The 18042-nt window shown below is 38.6% G+C and overlaps 1 protein-coding gene across 6 annotated transcripts in view; it reads right to left on the reverse strand.

Moving 5' to 3' along the window:
• SYTL4 (synaptotagmin like 4) overlaps positions 1 to 18042 on the reverse strand; it is a 66168-nt gene that overhangs the window by 21008 nt on the left and 27118 nt on the right. For 2 of the 6 annotated variants that reach the window (XM_045996239.1, XM_045996241.1), the window contains 5 exons: positions 12905 to 12981; positions 7636 to 7815; positions 7191 to 7406; positions 6946 to 7055; positions 6612 to 6714 (listed from right to left, as the gene is read on the reverse strand). In XM_045996239.1, coding sequence (XP_045852195.1) covers positions 6612 to 6714; positions 6946 to 7055; positions 7191 to 7406; positions 7636 to 7745 — 539 coding nt within the window. In that variant the 5' untranslated portion in view covers positions 7746 to 7815; positions 12905 to 12981. Of the gene's footprint in view, positions 1 to 6611; positions 6715 to 6945; positions 7056 to 7190; positions 7407 to 7635; positions 7816 to 12904; positions 13007 to 15932; positions 16020 to 18042 lie in introns of all 6 variants that reach the window. The other 4 variants (XM_045996243.1, XM_045996242.1, XM_045996244.1 and 1 more) reach the window with 3 other exon arrangements.

Here is an 18042-nt window from a genome sequence, read left to right on the forward strand (position 1 = left end):
CAAACAAAGCTGCCAGGAACGTTCACGTACAAGTCATCACATGGACATATGCTTTTGCTTCTCTTGAGTAAATACCAAGGAATGGAATGGCTGAATCACAAAGTAACACATATTTTTTTTTAATATTATATACATTTTTAATTTTTTTATAAACATATAATGTATTATTAGCCCCAGGGGTACAGGTCTGTGAATCGCCAGGTTTACACACTTCACAGCACTCACCATAGCACATACCCTCCCCCATATCCATAACCCCATCACCCTCTCCCTCCCCCCTCCCCCCAGGCAACCCTCAGTTTGCTTTGTGAGATTAAGTCTCTTATGGTTTGTCTCCCTCCCTATCCAATCTTGTTTCATTTATTCTTTTCCTACCCCCCAAACCCCTCACATTGCATCTCCACTTCCTCATATCAGGGAGATCATATGATAGTTGTCTTTCTCCGATTGACTTATTTCGCTAAGCATAATACCCTCCAGTTCCATCCAGGGTATCACAAATGGCAAGATTTCATTTCTTTTGATGGTTGCATAGTATTCCATTGTATATATATACCACCTCTTCTTTATCCATTCATCTGTTGATGGACATCTAGGTTCTTTCCATAGTTTGGCTATTGTGGACATTGCTGCTATAAACATTTGGGTGCACGTGCCCCTTCGGATCACTACGTTTGTATCTTTAGGGTAAATACCCAGTAGTGCAATTGCTGGGTCGTAGGGTAGCTCTATTTTCAACTTTTTGAGGAACCTCCATGCTGTTTTCCAGAGTGGTTGCACTAGCTTGCATTCCCACCAACAGTGTAGGAGGGTTCCCCTTTCTCCCCATCCTCGCCAGCATCTGTTATTTCCTGACTTGTTAATTTTAGCCATTCTGACTGGCGTGAAGTGGTATCTCATTGTGTTTTGATTTGCATTTCCCTGATGCCAAGTGATGTGGAGCACTTTTTCATGTGTCTGTTGGCCATCTGGATGTCTTCTTTGCAGAAATGTCTGTTCATGTCCTCTGCCAATTTCTTGATTGGATTATATGTTCTTTGGGTGTTGAGTTTGATAAACTCTTTATAGATTTTGGATACTAGCCCTTTATCTGCTATGTCATTTGCAAATATCTTCTCCCATTCTGTCAGTTGTCTTTTGGTTTTGTTAACTGCTTCCTTTGCTATGCAAAAGCTTTTGATCTTGATGAAGTCCCAATAGTTCATTTTTGCCCTTGCTTCCCTTGCCTTTGGCGATGTTCCTAGGAAGAAGTTGCTGCGGATGAGGTGGAAGAGGTTGCTGCCTGTGTTTTCCTCAAGGATTTTTTTTTATTTTATTTATTTATTTGAGAGAGAGACAGTGAGAGAGAGCATGAGTGAGGAGAAAGTCAGAGGCAGAAGCAGACTCCCCATGGAGCTGGGAGCCCGATGCGGGACTCCATCCCGGGACTCCGGGATCATGACCTGAGCCGAAGGCAGTCGTCCTACCAACTGAGCCACCCATGCATCCCTTCCTCAAGGATTTTGATGGATTCCTTCCTCACATTGAGGTCCTTCATCCATTTCGAGTCTATTTTCATGTGTGGTGTAAGGAAATGGTCCAGTTTCATTTTTCTGCATGTGGTTGTGCAATTTTCCCAACACCATTTGTTGAAGAGGTAAAGTAATGCAGATTTAACTAAACTACTGCCAACCTGGTTTTCAAAGGGGCTGTGCTATTGCACATTCTCACCAGCAACATATAAGAATTCCAGTTCTGGGGCGCCTGGATGGCTCAGTGGGTTAAAGCCTCTGCTTTAGGCTTGGGTCATGATCCCAGGGTACTGGGATCGAGCCCCACATTGGGCTCTCTGCTCAGTGGGGAGCCTGCTTCCCCCTCTCTCTCTCTCTGCCTGCCTCTCTGCCTACTTGTGGTCTCTGTCTGTCAAATAAATAAATAAAATCTTAAAAAAAAAGAATTCCATTTGCTCTACACGTCCTACCAACAATTTGTATAGTCAGTTTTTAAATTTTAGCCAGCCTAATGGTTATACGGTAGTATCTTATGATTTTAATTTGTATTTCTCTAATAACTAAAGATGTTGAGCATCTTTTTTATGTGCTTATTTGACATCTGTATATTGCCTTTAGCAAAATGTCTGTTCAGATATTTTGCCAATTTTCTAGAGGATTATCTATATTATTGAGTCTTTAAAATTCTTTCTCTTTCATTTTTTATCATAAATGTGTATGTAGTATGATCCTTTAAAAAAGGAGTTTAAAAATTTAAGAATCCAGGTGCCTGGGTGGCCTAGGCAGTTGGATGTCTGCCTTCAGCTCAGGTCGTGATTTCAGGGTCCTGGGATCGAGTCCCATATCAGGCTCCCTGCTCAGCAGGGAGTCTGCTTCTCCCTCTGCCTCTCTCTGTGCCCTCACTCTTTCTCTCTCAGTCTCTCTCTCAAGTAAATAAATAAATCTTTTTAAAAAAATTAAAAATAAAAATTTAAGAATACAATCAGTATTTGTACATTTAGACACACTGGTAGTCCATACACCAAAACTTGTAATGCCTACTAACAACAACAGTCTGGGGCAGAAGCAGTGATGTTACTGGGGACTTGTTTTATATACTTCTATATTGCTTTTCAACAATCATATAAGATGTGATTAACTCGTTTCCCTTTGGCTGAGGGAGAGTTAGGGAAAAAAATCCAAATGAAAAGCCAAAAAATTCACCAGCGGCAACCAAATAAGTAAAGCCTCAAGTTATGAAGTTCAAAAAGTCATGACTAAGAAAACAGAAGATTTAGCTCAGCAAAATTCCATCTGATGTAGAGATGTGCAGACAAAATGAGTGAGTAGACAGTCTTGGAATGAGTCTAGGAAAATAAAAGTTCTCAATATTTATAGCCCCAGGTACCACTGGAGGATCCCAACAGAGACAGACACGACACCTGAGGTATGTCATCTCGGGGGAGCATGGGTATGAGTTAGATGAATCACCCAGAGCTGGACTGTGTGAGCCTGGACATTTAAGAGAACTTTAGCAGACCCAAACCCAAGACCCCCAAGCTGCCTTTTGCCCTTCCCTCAGTTCCAAAAAAGAAGCATATCAGAAGGAATATTCTATTCTGAAAGTACAGTTGGGGTAAGGAAGAGATAAATTGTCTCAAGTTGAGGTGAGAAGCCTGTCAAGGAGGATTCACATACTATATCAGAGCAAATAAAAGATACAGGCAGAACTTTCCAGGTTAAACATGAGTAAAATGAGAAGAAATGGTCTGGCAGATATATAAATATGCCATGGGGTAAAGAAAAGTAGAAATAACTCGTAATAAAAGCAAAGAACTATTCTGGAGAATAATATAACTCTAAGAAAATAAGCAGCTTTTTTGTGAGTGCTTTATACTATATAGGAACTTAATAAGAATAGAGATTTGATAAAGCAAAAGAGCTCAAACAGGAAAAATGATAAAACAACAAAATTAGGGAAAAAGGAAGATCGAGAGCGAAGAACAAATTGAAACCTAATCAAGATAATTCATTCTCTTTTTAAAAGATATTTATTTATTTATTTACTTACTTCAAGAGAGCAAGGTGAATGGGGTGGAGAGGATCAGAGAGGAAGGAAAAGAATCTTTTTTTTTAAATTTCTTTTCAGCGTAACAGAATTCATTGTTTATGCACCACACAAGGTGCTCCATGCAATACGTGCCAGGAGGAAAAGAATCTTGAACAGATTCTGCACTGAGCATGAAGCCCAAGGCAGGGCTTGACCTCTCGACCCTGGGATTATGAGCCTGAAATCATGACCCTGAGATCAAGATCTGAGATGAAACCAAGAGTCTGACGCTTAACCAACTGAGCCCCCAGATACCCCAAGATAATTCATTCTAAAAGTATATCAGATCAGCAAAATGAAAGGGGAAAGGGGGAAGAAAGAAAATGTTTGAAAACCAAAGTAACAGCACAGAAGAAAGGGTTGGATTAATCACAGTTCATTGCTTTTACCTTTCCTTTTTCTTGCATTTGATAGTAAAAGGAAAGGACAGAAAAGGAGGATAAAGAAACAAGAAATCCAATGTTCCTAAGGTGGGAAAATTAACTAATGAAAGAGAAAAAAGTTCCGAGGATATGATACAGAAGAATTTTCCAGCAATGAAGAAAGGACTCTTCAAGGGTACATATTAGGGGGAAATGATGCAGGATGATCACCATTGAGAAGTGTGCGCGCACGCAAACACACACACACACACAGAGTTACCTGCAAGAGAGAAAAACAAAAGGCTAGCCAGCCTCACACTTCATCACAGTCACATTCGGTAGCAGAAGACAATGGAGTAATGTCTACATTCTGAGGGAAAGAAAGTGTGACCCAAGAATACACTCTCCAGCCAAGATATCACTCAAGTATAAAGTCACTAGGCAGACATTCTTAACATGAACGAGTGAAATAAATACAGCTTTTGCAAGCCCTTCTTGAAGGAACTTCTCAGTGAAAAAATGCAAACAACCAAGAAATAAATGAGAGGAAAGAAATCAAAAACATAGAGAACCCGTGGTCCAAGCCCTGGTTATAAGCATACAATCCCTTTAAATATGAACTAACACTAAACGGATAGATAAAACAGATGATTTATGTTAGCATAACAGATGTAAATGTTACAAGTGCTGACAAAGCAAAAGTATTTGAGTAATAAAAAATGGGAGGGGGCGCCTCGGTTGCTCAGTGGGTTAAAGCCTCTGCCTTCAGCTCAGGTCATGGTCTCAGGGTCCTGGGATCGAGCCCCGCATCAGGGTCTCTGCTCAGCGGGGATCCTGCTTCCCCCCCCCCCCCGCCTGCCTCTCTGCCTTCTTGTGATCTCTGTCTGTCAAATAAATAAATAAATAATCTTTTAAAAAAATGGGAGTAGGGGAAAACATTGGGAGAAGGTAGAAGAAAGCTAATCTCCTCCTCTTTCATAGCAGAGAGTCCACTGATAATATTGAAACAGGTAGATTTTTTAAAATGACTAAATGACTGACCTAGCACTCTACTCCTAGGTATCACCTAAATGAAATGAAAATGTTATGTCCATACAAAAACTCGTAATGGAAGTTCATAACTGCATTACTTATCATAACCAAAAAGTGAAAACAACCCAAATGTCTATCAACAGATGAATGGATAAATTAAATGTGGTATATACATATAATAGAATATTATTAGAATATATAATAGAATAGTTTGACAATAAAAAGAAATTAAGTCCTGACATATGCTATAACATGGATGAACCTTGAATACATTACGTTAAGTGAGAGAAGACAGTCACAAAGGACCACATACTCTTTGATTCCATTTAAGTGAAATGTCCAGAATAAGCAAATATATAGAGATAGAAAGTAGATCAGTGATTGCTTAGGGGTGGGGAAGGATTAGGAAGTTGGAGAGAGTGATCACTAAAGAGTACAGGGTTTCTTATTAACCTGATGAAAACTTCTAAAATCAGTTGAGCTGATGGTTGCACGGTTCTGTGAACACACTAAAAACCACTGCATTATACACTATAATGGGTGAATTGTATAGTATGTGAATTATATCTCAATAAGGGTGTTACCAAAAAGATACTAGGAAAAAAAATTACTAACTACTCAATGTTCTTTTTTCTTAAACTTAGAAAGATATTAATGACTAGTATCTTTTATGGTAAAGAAACATTTGTTGAAGATGGGCAATTCTTCAATTTTATTTCTTCTGTTTTATTCTGTTAAATTCAAGTAAAATTACATAGTGTACTTTCTTTTTTTTTTTTAAAGATTTTATTTATTAATTTTGACAGAGAGAGATCACAAGTAGGCAGAGAGGCAGGCAGAGAGAGTGAGAGGGAAGCAGGCTCCCTTCAGTGCAGAGAGCCCGACGTGGGACTCGATCCCAGGACCCTGAGATCATGACCTGAGCTGAAGGCAGCGGCTTAAACCACTGAGCCACCCAGGCGCCCCCATAGTGTACTTTCAATGTATATATTATGATCCAATATTATACAAATTTTTCAGTCTACCCACCCACCCGTCCTTCTATGCACAAAAGATATCTGAAATAATTTTCACATGTGAATACTGTGCTAGTAGGAATTTGGGTGATTTGTAGCGTTATTTATTGTTTCCTTGTTTCCTATACTGGTTAAATTTTTAATAATGAGTATGCATAATTTTTTTCATCTTTAAATTGTTCTTAACAGAACAGAGTAAGGGTGTCTGGGTGGCTCAGTTGGTTTAGCATCTGCCTTTGACTGAGGACATGATCCCAGGGTCCTGGGATTGAGTCCCATATTGGGCTCCCTGTTCAGAGGGGCGTCTGCTTTTTCTTCTCCCTTTGCCTCTCCTCCCTGCTCATGCACACCCTCCCTCTCTTTTTCTCTCTCTCTCTCTCAAATAAATAAATGTTTCTTTTTTTAAAAAAAAGAACGGAGTAAATATGCCAAAATGTTAATGTTTAAACGTGGATGGTAGGATTAGGATTTTTCTCCCCTCTTTCTTTATTCTTTTCTGTGCTTTCCAAATTTTCCTGTAAATAAACAGCTATTATTTCATAAATAGAAAAAAGGTTTAAAATAATATTAAAATAAGTTAAAAGAATGTGTAGCATTTCTGTAAATGATTACTAGTTCTTACCTGGGTTCCTTCTGTTGTTCCGGAATGATCCTTCTTCCTGGCCAGATATCATCCATCTGTGACTGAGGAAGAAGGGACTGTCCCAATGTCTCTCTTTTATTCACTTCAAGACAAACAAAAGCATGGCAGAGTGGTGGTGATGGGGGGGCGGAACATATCACACTTGCAGAAGGGATGGCAATATAATCTTTATATTCCCCCACAGAGCCCATGAAGTGAAGATACTACCAGTAAGACTATAATAGGATTCAACATCGGGTGGTCTATTACTGAAGTCAAGGCACCTCAAAACAACAACAACAACAACAAAAACGTTTCCAAATAGGACCACTACCTGTAGGCTTGCGGCGCAGGGACATCCTAATTATCTCACTGCCTGTGTGGTAAGCAAAGCGATTCACTTTCTGGTCATAAAACCAGTCTCCAGTTGCCTTCTTCAGCTCTCTGGGAAAGAATAAAAGAAAGTGACAGAGGATTTTTTTTTAATGGCTCCTGTCATTCAACTAACAAAGGCCAAGGAGGGAAATTCTTCCCCATAGCTGGGACTTCCTTTTCTCTCTCTCCATAAGTGATACTCACATTTCCTTGGTGCACACCTTGCACCTCCAGGTACCATTACTTTCCTGGATGCGGCAGTCCCGACACACCAGGTGATTACAACCCCGACAAGTGTTGGTCTTGGGAGTCAGACGGCCCAGGCTCTCCTGGCACCGGGCACAGGTCCGATCACTATAGTGTTGACTCCCCCTCTTGGCCCCTTTCCTTTTTATCTCCAGTAGCTCATTCTTCAGTCGCCTGCCAAGACCCCAGAGAGAAGCATAAGCGCATTCACAATCTGCATAGGTTGGAATGGAAAGTTGTTGAGGGGTAGAGACAGTAAGACTATTGGTTCTGTGGAAGCAACAACTTCAGAGCCCAACCTGACCCAGTGAGGAACTATAAACTGTACACAAGGTCCTCTGAAAGTCACATGGGCAGTATAAGGAAAGGTCCAGATAAAACTGGCTTTTTCTGGAACTCTTACCTGATCCTTTTCTCATCTGCTTTCCGGAGCTCCTCATCTCGTTGTAGAACACTGAGGATCAAATCCCTTTCCACCTCAGACAGAAAAGAGAGGTCAAGTATCTCTGACATGATTTATTCTGTTTTTTCTTCTACTCTTCCTTCTTCAAAGCAACCAGACCGGGAGAGCCACCACAGCTGCCTGAAATAAGAGAACTATTTTCACATAGGTATTTACTCCAGAGTAGATCCACAGCCCTAGAGCCTCTTAGTAGGCTACTGTCCCCTGAAGTCAGGCTAAAAAAGACAATGTAGAAGTATCTGACCTATTTACCATTCCTACTCCCACCTGAATTCTGCCCTGAAAATGAGGAGGCTTTGATTTTTCAAGATGAAAAACATATTCATGACTCTGGAAAAGAGCTGAGTCTTTTCAGCATAAGCATCTTAGTCTGAAATAACCACAGAACAGCTAAGTCAAACTTTCCTGACACCAAGTGAATCCCCAATCATCCAATTTTCAATACTTCACATGTTCTGAAGTCCCAAGTCTAATCCAAATAATCAGACAGCTGGTCTCTGTAGTGGAGAAGAAAACCACATGGGGACATCTGCCAGCTGAAGCCCATTTCTCCTTGCCTGACCAGCTTCCATGTTCTTCAGACTCAGCTTTACGCTGCGCTCCAAAACTTCCATCACCTACTCTATCTCCCAAAGTTCTGATTGCTACCACTACCTGAAGAGTATCTTCACCCATTACACACACATTTGTTAAGCACCCACTCCAACACGCACTGAACAAAGTGCTAGGGTTACAGAGAAGAGTAAGACACAGTTCTTGTGCTTAAGAAGTTCACAGACTAGTAGGGTAGACAGACACACATAATACAGTATAATGCACAAAGTGCTGTCAAAGGGATAATAAATTTAATGCTATGGGAACCTAAAGAAGAAAGTAATTAATTTTTTTTTCCATTTTATTTATTTTTTCAGCGTAACAGTATTCATTCTTTTTGCACAACACCCAGTGCTCCATGCAAAACGTGCCCTCCCCATTACCCACCACCTGTTCCCCCAACCTCCCACCCCTGACCCTTCAAAGAGACTATGGACTCTGAAAAAGAACCTGAGGGTTTTGAAAGTAATTAATTCTACCTTGCATAGACAGAGAAGAGAAAGAGCTGTACACATGGAAGATTTTACAGAATAGGTGGATTTTTCCTTAGAAAACAGTATTTTTTTTTTTTTTTTTGGTGGTGGTCGGGGGAATGATAGGAAAGATGTTTGGGCTAAATTTTATAACCCTCATTCTTTAAAAAAAAAAAAGATTTGATTTACCTTTTGAGAGACAGCGCAAGCGGGGGTGGGACTGAGGGGCAGAAGGAGAGGGAGAAGCAGGCTCCCCACTGAGCAGGGAGACTGATGCAGGGCTTGATCCCACGTCCCTGGATCATGACCTGAGCCAAAGGCAGCTGCTTAACTAACTGAGTCACCCACGTGCCCCGATTGATTCATTTTCTTCTCTCTTTTTTTTTTTTTAAGATTTTACTTATTTATTTGACGCAGAGAGAGAGCAAGAAAAGGAATACAAGCAGGGGGAGTGGGAGAGGGAGAAGCAGGCTTCCTGCTGAGCAGGGAACCTGATGCAGGCCTCAATCCCAGGACTCTGGGATCATGACCTGAGATGAAGACAGACCTTTAACAAACTGAGCCACCCAGGTGCCCCTATAACGCTCATTTTTAAAAATTTAAGATTTTTTGAATTTATTACACAGACAATAGAAGTCCATCCAACGTGTTTGTTGTTGCTTTGTTTTTGATGTTAGGAAATCACATGATCAAATCCATTTTACAGAGATCACTCTAACTTTAGTACAAAAGATTTATTCAAAAGACAAATTGAAGTACATTCTGAAAGTATATGACGCATTGTAAAATACGTACATTCCTTAGCTAAGCAATACCACTTCTAAGAATCTACCAGTAAAATATTCATAGAAATGTGCATACAACAGTACATATACAAGAATGTTACTGCAGTATTATTTGTAAGCAAAGCAAAAAAGTTCTTTGAATAAAACCATACTGCCATATAATGGCACACTATGCAACCATTAAAAAACGTGGTAGGGCTGTATGAAAATATATCTCAGAGTGGAAAAAAATGCAGTTTCCAGACTATACTGAATGATTTCTTTGGTAAAGTATTTATCTATACATTTGTATATGTAAAGGAAAAGATCTGGAAGAAAAATCATAATCACTGGTTTCTCTTGGGGAATAGAATTGGGAGGTGGCATATTTTACTTTTTATTGTAAATGGTTATGATTTTTTTCTACACAAAAAATCTCACTTCTAAATCCTATAAAAAGAAAATTCAAAGGAAACAGGGGGATTATTGTAATAGTCCAGACAAAAGACTATCTAGGTTTACTAAGTGCACCTCTAGCCAACTTGGCAAGTCTTTTTATTTCTGTCGCCCTCTGGTTTCTCATGTACAAAATGATCTATTTCACAAAGTTGTCAAAAAAATGAAATAATATGTGTTAAAGGGCCAATTACAACCCTTGAAACCCATTTTTGGAATACATGTACTTGCTGAATCTGCTTCAGAGCAAGTGGAAACCAGGGCAGCAAGACAAAGAACAGAGTAATAAAGTTTGAGAAGCAGAACTGACAGAACGGAGTGACTAAGAGGATGAAGAAGGCAAAGTCAAAGATGCCTACATTGCATGTTTGGGTTTAACAACTGATGGATTAGTGACAATCCTAACAGTGGTAAAAGTTATAAGAAAAGAACCAGGTGTGGAAGTAAAGCAAGAAGTTTCATTTTAGTCATACTGAGTTTGCACTACATACAGGATATCACTGTAATTAGGCCCAGAAAGTAGTTGGAGGCACAGGGCTGGTCCTCAGAAGAGGAACTGTATCTGAAAGGACAGATTTGGTAGTCACGGCTGTCAAAGAGCTCAGGGTCGACATAGTGAGAAAGGAAATGAGGATCCTATTTTCTTTTTCTGCTCTCCCTTGATACTAGACCATAAGCCCCTTTTTACTCTTTTTTTTTAACTGATTACCTACAGGACAATAAAAAGTATAAACAATACAGTATAGTTATAAGGTTTCTGAAACCTCAACAGTTTCTTGGTTATTTCTAGGTCTTATTGAACTGTTAGATACTAAGCTTCTGGGATGCCTAGGTGGCTCAGTCAGTTAAATGTCTGCCTTCAGCTCTGGTCATGATTGTGGGGTCCTGGGATCGGGCCCCCTGTCAGGCTCCCTGCTCACCATGGAGTCTGCTTCTCCCTCTCCCTCCACCCCTCCCCCTGCTTGTGCATGCTCTCTCTCTCTCAAATACATAAAATCTTTAAAAAAAAGATAATAAGCTTTTTAAATAGACCCTTTCAGAGATAATCTTGAGGAAGAATTCTTAGTTTTTATACCCAAGGAGAATATATATAGCCTATGAGAACAAGGACTTTTTCAGTATTTTTCTACGTATCTGGCCCAGTGCCTAATGGAGTATTTACCACATAGTGTTCTACATGCTGCCACTATTGTTGATCATCATCGCTGTCATCATCCCACTGGTTCCATCTATTGAGAAGTGACTATAATGCTGGGCAACACAATACTTTATATATATTAACTACTTTAATCTTCATAACAACCCTAAGAATAGAATGAGGTACTACTGTTATCCCCATTTTATAGACGAGGAGTCAGGAGAGGTTAGGTTAACCTGCCCAATAATAAAGTAAACAAAGTTGCTGAGATTCAAGTTCAGGCAATCTGATTCTAGAGCTACTACTCTACTGGCTCTGTCCAGGCGGGATTATAGCCAAAGCAATTATAAAATATTGAACAGTGGGGTGCTTGGGTGGCTCAGTCAGTTAAGCATCTGCCTTAGGCTCAGGTCATGATCCCCGGGTCCTGGGATACAGCCCCGCATTGGGCTCCCTGCTCAGTGGAGAGTCTGCTTCTCCCTCTCCCTCTGTAGACCCCCCTGCTTGTGTTCTCTCATTCTGTCAAACAAGTAAATAAAATCTTTAAAAATAAATAAATAAATAAAATATTGAACAGAGCAATCAAAAGCATTGTGCAAATGGATTCTCCTGTGTGTGGTTGGGAGGGAAGCACTGGCCAAAATATCAGCCTCTCATGGATAAAACAGGTGTCAAGACCTGCCTAGCAGCTAGAGACCAAGGATAGCACAGGCACACTGGGAATGAGCACAAAACCAGATTCGTGGAGTGGCAGCAGAGTTCTGTGATGACACAGGCCCACTGGTACAGTAATGAGAAAAAGTAGTATCAAGAGCCAGGGAGGTAAGAACATTGTTGAGGAAATAAAGACAACATCCTAAGAAAATGGAACTGCTAATACTGTATATCTTCCCTTTGTTTTTCACTCATGGACTTGATCTACCAGAACTGCCTCCTTCTAAAATTTTAAATTCAAGAATCCCCATTTTCTTACCACAGCTCACTCCCACTAAACCTGTTCTTCAACCTCATGAAGACCACAGTCTCAATCTTGAGGCCACCTTTCATTTTCTCTTGGTCTACTTGCCTCCTGCTGATCTATTTTCCTTCCCAACCTATCCTGGACTCCAAATGACTCAACATTTTAATGATTCTCACAAGTATCTCCCATATACATGTATCTTCATCCCTCTGCTATAACTGCCCATCAAAATCTCAAACCTGTACCAATGCTATAGTCTTGCCTTGTATGTTCCTATACCCAAGTCCTACACAATGTTTGGTCTCCAGCCTCAGGTGGACCTTCACTATTACCCATAAGTCTTTTTACTTGCCCTGAGTTCAGTTCCTTTACCTAGTCTCTTCAGGTTCTATTTTTAAGCTTTCATTCATCTCACCCCACACTCCCACTTCCTTTTCCTCCAGGTCCTATCAGACATCCTTGTTTCACACTTGTAAAGAAAAAAAAGATTTTAAAATCCATCACCCATAACTTCCTCAGCTCCCTGCCTCTTCTCTCCTATAACTTGCCAATCTGACTCCTTTCAGAAAAGCTATATCCCACCCTCACCCAACCTTTGACCATGGATTGCTATTTCAAACACTAATCCTGTTACCGGCCAGTTTGCCAGAGACGCAATCTTGCATAATCAGTAGTGGAGGGAAGAAAACAGGATAAGAAAAAAATTTCTGAGGCAAGGAGAAAAAGGAAAGCATCGGAAAAAATGAGAGAAATAACAAAAAGAATATGGTAAAAACAAACTCCAGTATATCAATAAATAAAAAAATACATGAGTAAAACTCACCCATTAAAATGCAGAGGTTAACAGACCGGATAAAATTTTTTAGAATCCAGCTATGTGCCATTTTACAAGGGACACATCTAAAACATAAAAGATGAGGAAAGACTGAAAACACAAAAGATGGAAAAAGATATACCAGGTAAATGCCAACTCAAAGAAAATTGATGTAGCTATATTAACATCTAAAAATAAAACTTCAGGACAATAAAAGCATTATAACACATAAAGAATATCAGTACATAGAGTAAATAAACCTGTATGCACTAAGTAAGCACTTCCAAATATATAAAGGAAGATCAAGTATACTAGAGAGAAACTGAAAAATCGGACATCAAAATGAAAGATTAATATGCTTTTTTCAGTTATTGACAGTATCAGCAGATAAAAAATTAGTGAATATATAAACAAGCTGAACAACAAAATAAGTTTGATTTAGTGAACATATGCAGAAATCTATATACAATTGCAAAACCACATTCCTTTCAAACACATATGGAACATCTATCCCCCAAATTATCATGTACTAGGTTATAATACAAGTCTCAGTAAATTTCAGAAATATATGTGAGATATATATGTATCTCACATATATTTATATATATATATATATGAGAATATATATATATATAAGAATATATGTATATATATATAATATATATAAGAATATATGTATATATATATAATATATGTATATATATATAATATATATATATTTATATATATATAATATATATATATATATAAGAATATATATATATATATTCTCATGCAGATCATGGTCTCTGACCTCAGGGAAATTAAATATGAGGCTAATAACAAGAGATCATTTTTAATGCCAAAGCATTTTGGAAATTTACATTTCTGAATAATTCACAGGTCAAATGAAAATTATAACTGGACTAAATCAATCATTAATATCTTAAAGAAACCTGCTGCCTGTTTTACCACCACTATCAACCCCATACCATAGAATGTATTCTAGAAATTCAAAAGGGAAAATATGGAATAAAAATAATGCTTTTGTATGCAAAGGGCTTAATGGTAAATGATGGTAATGGTAAATGATGTAACCTGTTTTGAAAAACATAACTTGGAAAAATAATGGAGGCACAAATAAAACCAGACAGATTCAAAGTTAGGAAACCTGTGACCTTTCATATTCTCCCAGCTGATGAATCCTAGGATTTAGTGGAGAAACCAAAGCTCAGAAATACTTGTTAAGGCTTTTCACTGAAATTCAGTCACAGATGTTTAGTCAAAAGAACAAGGATTATCTACTGAGAAGACCACGGCTCAGATAACATGAGTGTCCAAACCCAAGCTCTGATGGACAATTTGTTCCATGTTCGTTGTGGGGTGTCTGGACTCAGATTAAGTATCTTTTTTTGAGATTTTATTTATTTATTTGACAGAGAGAGAGAGAGAGAGACAGAACACAAGCAGAGGTAATGGCAGAGGGAGAAGCAGACTCCCTGCTGAGCAGGAAACCTAGCAGGGGGCCAGATCCCAGGACCCCAGGATCATGACCTGAGCTGAAGGCAAACTCTTAAATGACTGGCTACCCAGGGGCCTCTCAGATTAAATATCTTAATATTGCATGCTTGTGGGACCTCATACCCACTGGAAGTTATTTTAGAAAAGATGGCTTGTTTATTTAGAAAATTACACACATTTACTGCTAAAATTCAGAATAATATTGTAATGGAAATATAAAAACCAGGCAAAGCTGAAAAATCTGCCAAAATGGAAGGTTAACATACCTCTCTCAATTATATATCCAAGTGAATATATTTAAATTATACCATAAATCTATGATTAGAAGAAAATAATAATAAGTGAACATTAACACTAGCAGCTAGTTTTCATGAAGAGGCGGGGAGAGCTTTCCCCAGTTATTTTAAATTCTGAAGACCAGTTATAAAAACTAAACCTGGGTCAAACTCATAGGAAGCATGGAATACTGAATATAGTGGTGTAAGACAGACTTGGGTTCAAATCTTAGCTTTGCTATTTATTAGTTATTTGACCTTGGACAAGGACCCAAAATATTTTTTAAAAATTATCAAAAATATAGAAAGCCTTAGAATAGTATTTATATTAAAAATCATTGTCAGTGTTCCCCAAATGGAAACTGATATGAATCAGAAAAATACCAAATAATGCCCCTGCACCAGGCAGCAAATAAACAGGTTTCTTTGTGTTTAATTTGTTGGGTACCTTGATCCCTCTCCCCAACATATGGTGCATATTCAAACTAGAAACTTCTACCATATGTAACCTCCTTGGGGGAAAGCACTGCATCTAAACTTCATACCCCCAGGAACTTATTTAGCACACTGTCTGATCCACAGTATAAATTCAATAAATGTTTACTGGGTGTTTTCACCCCAAATTCTATTTATATTTATATGTTTAAATTTAACTCATGGAAATGTAAGAGCAGCAATAGAGCTAAGAGAAACGTGGTTTTGCTTTCCTGAAGCTGTATGGTGTCATGGTTAAGGGCACAGACTCTGGAGTCAGACTGCCTGTGAGAAGATTTATACTGCTACATGTCAGATTCTGTATACTGTTGAACATAGATAAGCAGAACTGATATGGCTAATGTAAGAGATGTGATGGTGTCTACATTTTTGAAAGGTGAGAATTGAAACTGGGCTACAAATTAACATTGGTAATGAAAATTTGGGATTTTAGAATGTCAGTGGACTTCTAATTGTAGCTAAGATGGGGTAACAAAAAATGGATTTCCACCTTGCCTGAAAGAAGCCACTGCCCCAAATGGATAAAATACATGAAGCATCAGTGTTTGCAAGACACTGAACATCAGGCAATGAATAACTATGATCCCTGAGAGATAATAAACAAACAGGGTGAGACCTCGGATTTTCCAGGCTCACTGTCTTGAGACACTTTTCAGACTATGGTGCAGGGAACAGGAATGTAGGCAGAACCTGGCGAACTTGAGCTGAGGTGACAGAGCTGACAGTCTGGGAAAACGCAGGTGGTTAAACTACATAGGAGAGAATACCTGAGAGAGCTGCACACAGATGTTTGGTGGAGCTGCCAAGGGTCTCCCTTGAGTATTCAGCATAGCACTGATCAGTGCATGGCATGCCTATGATGAAATTACGCAAGGTCAAGGACAGAACCAACTGGGCCAGGAGTAGTGACTGTTCCACCAGCCAAACTGGAAAACCTCATGATTCACAGGGCATGGGGAAAAGTACTCAGAAGGGTCTTGCTTCCATAATGGGGATGAATTAGCCCTAGACTGTGTACTGGTCCAGTCCTGCCTAACATAACTAAACAAAACAGCCTGAAAGGATCAATCTGTTTCCAAGAAACTCAAGTGAATCCCATAACAGAGCTCAAGTGTATTTGTAGTAATATAAAAGATACACAGCACCCAGCAAAGTAAAATTCAAATTAACAGTAATGATTTGTAACAACATGGATGAACCTAGAGGGTATTATGCTAAGTGAAATAAGTCAGACAGGGAAAGGCAAATACTATATGATTTCACTTATATGTGGAATCTAAAAACACGAAACAAATGAACAACCAAACAAAAAACAGAAACAAAATCATAAATATTGAGAACAAAAACAAACTGGTGGTTGGCAGAGAGGAAGAGGGTGCGAGAATGGATAAATAGGTGAAGGGGAATGGGAGGTACAGGTACATTTGAGGTGAGCTCAACACAGCATAACATATAGAGTTACCAAATCATCACAGTGCAAACCTAAAATTAATTTAACATTATGTGTCAACTATACTTCAGTTAAAAAAATTGACAGGCATGCAAAAAAGCAGGAATATACAGTTCATGATGAGGAGACAAATCAAAAACTGACTTAAGAACTGACAGAAAGGTCAGAATTAGAAAAAAAAAGATCATTTAAATAGTCATTTTAACTGTATTCTATCTTTTAAAAGTTAAATAAAAGACATGGATGATATTAAAGAAAAATACCCAATTCAAACCTAGAGGTAAAAATGACAATGTCTGAGATGAAAAGTATACAATATGGGATTAACAGCAGATTATACATTGTAATAGAAAAGATTACTGAATGTGAAGACATTGCAATAGAAACTATCCAAATTAAATGGTAAGAAAAAAAGGCTTTAAAAAAACAGAGCATTAATGAACTGTAGAACAACTTTAAGCTGGTCAATGTACATGTAATTGGGGTCATCAAAGGAAATGAGGACACTGAAAATTTTTTGAGGAAACAGTGGCCAAAATGTTCCTAAATTTGATGAACACTAGAAAATCAGATCAAAGAAACTCAATAAGCTTCATGCAAAAGAAATATAAAGAAAACTATACCATATGGCACACCACAGTCAAACTTTTTAAAAACCAGAGATAATGAGAATATCTTCAAGGTTGGAGGCAGGGGGTACATGTTACACACAGAGAAACAAAGACGATGATGAAAGGAAGTTTATTATTGGAAACCATGAAACGAGAAGACAGTGGAACATCTCTAAAATACTAAAAGGATAAAAACCTGTTAACCTAGAATTCCAAAGCCAGTGAAATAGCACCCAAAAAACAGAGGTGAAATAAGCCTTTTTCAAACATGCAAGAGTTGAAAGAATTAATTGCCAGTAGACCTGTGCTATAAAAATTGTTAAAGTCTTCTGGGCAGAAGAAAAATAATCTAGATAAAAATATGGGTCTAGAGGCGCCTGAGTAGCTCAGTCAGTTAAGCATCTGACTCTTGATTTCGGCTCAGGTTGTGATCTCAGTGTGGTGAGATTGGGATTGGTGTCGGGCTCATGCACTGGGTGTGAAGGCTGCTTGAGATTCTCAATCTCCCTCTCCCTCTGCCCTTACCCATCCTCTAAAAAAAAAACAAGAACTATAGGTCTACAAAGGGAAACGAAGGGCACATGCAATGGCAAACTATGTGGGTAAAAATATTTTTTTCTTATAGAATGAATGGGCAAAGAAGACATGATGTGTATATACACACATACACACAGAGTGGAATATTACTCAGCCATAAAAATGAGATCTTGCCATTTTCAACAACATGGATGGACGTAGAAGATATTTTGCCAAGTGAAATAAGTCAGACAGAGAAAGACAAACACTGTATGATTTCATTTACATGTGGAATCTATA

This window comes from Meles meles, chromosome X (genome assembly GCF_922984935.1).
Source record: "Meles meles chromosome X, mMelMel3.1 paternal haplotype, whole genome shotgun sequence".
NCBI lineage: Eukaryota > Metazoa > Chordata > Mammalia > Carnivora > Mustelidae > Meles > Meles meles.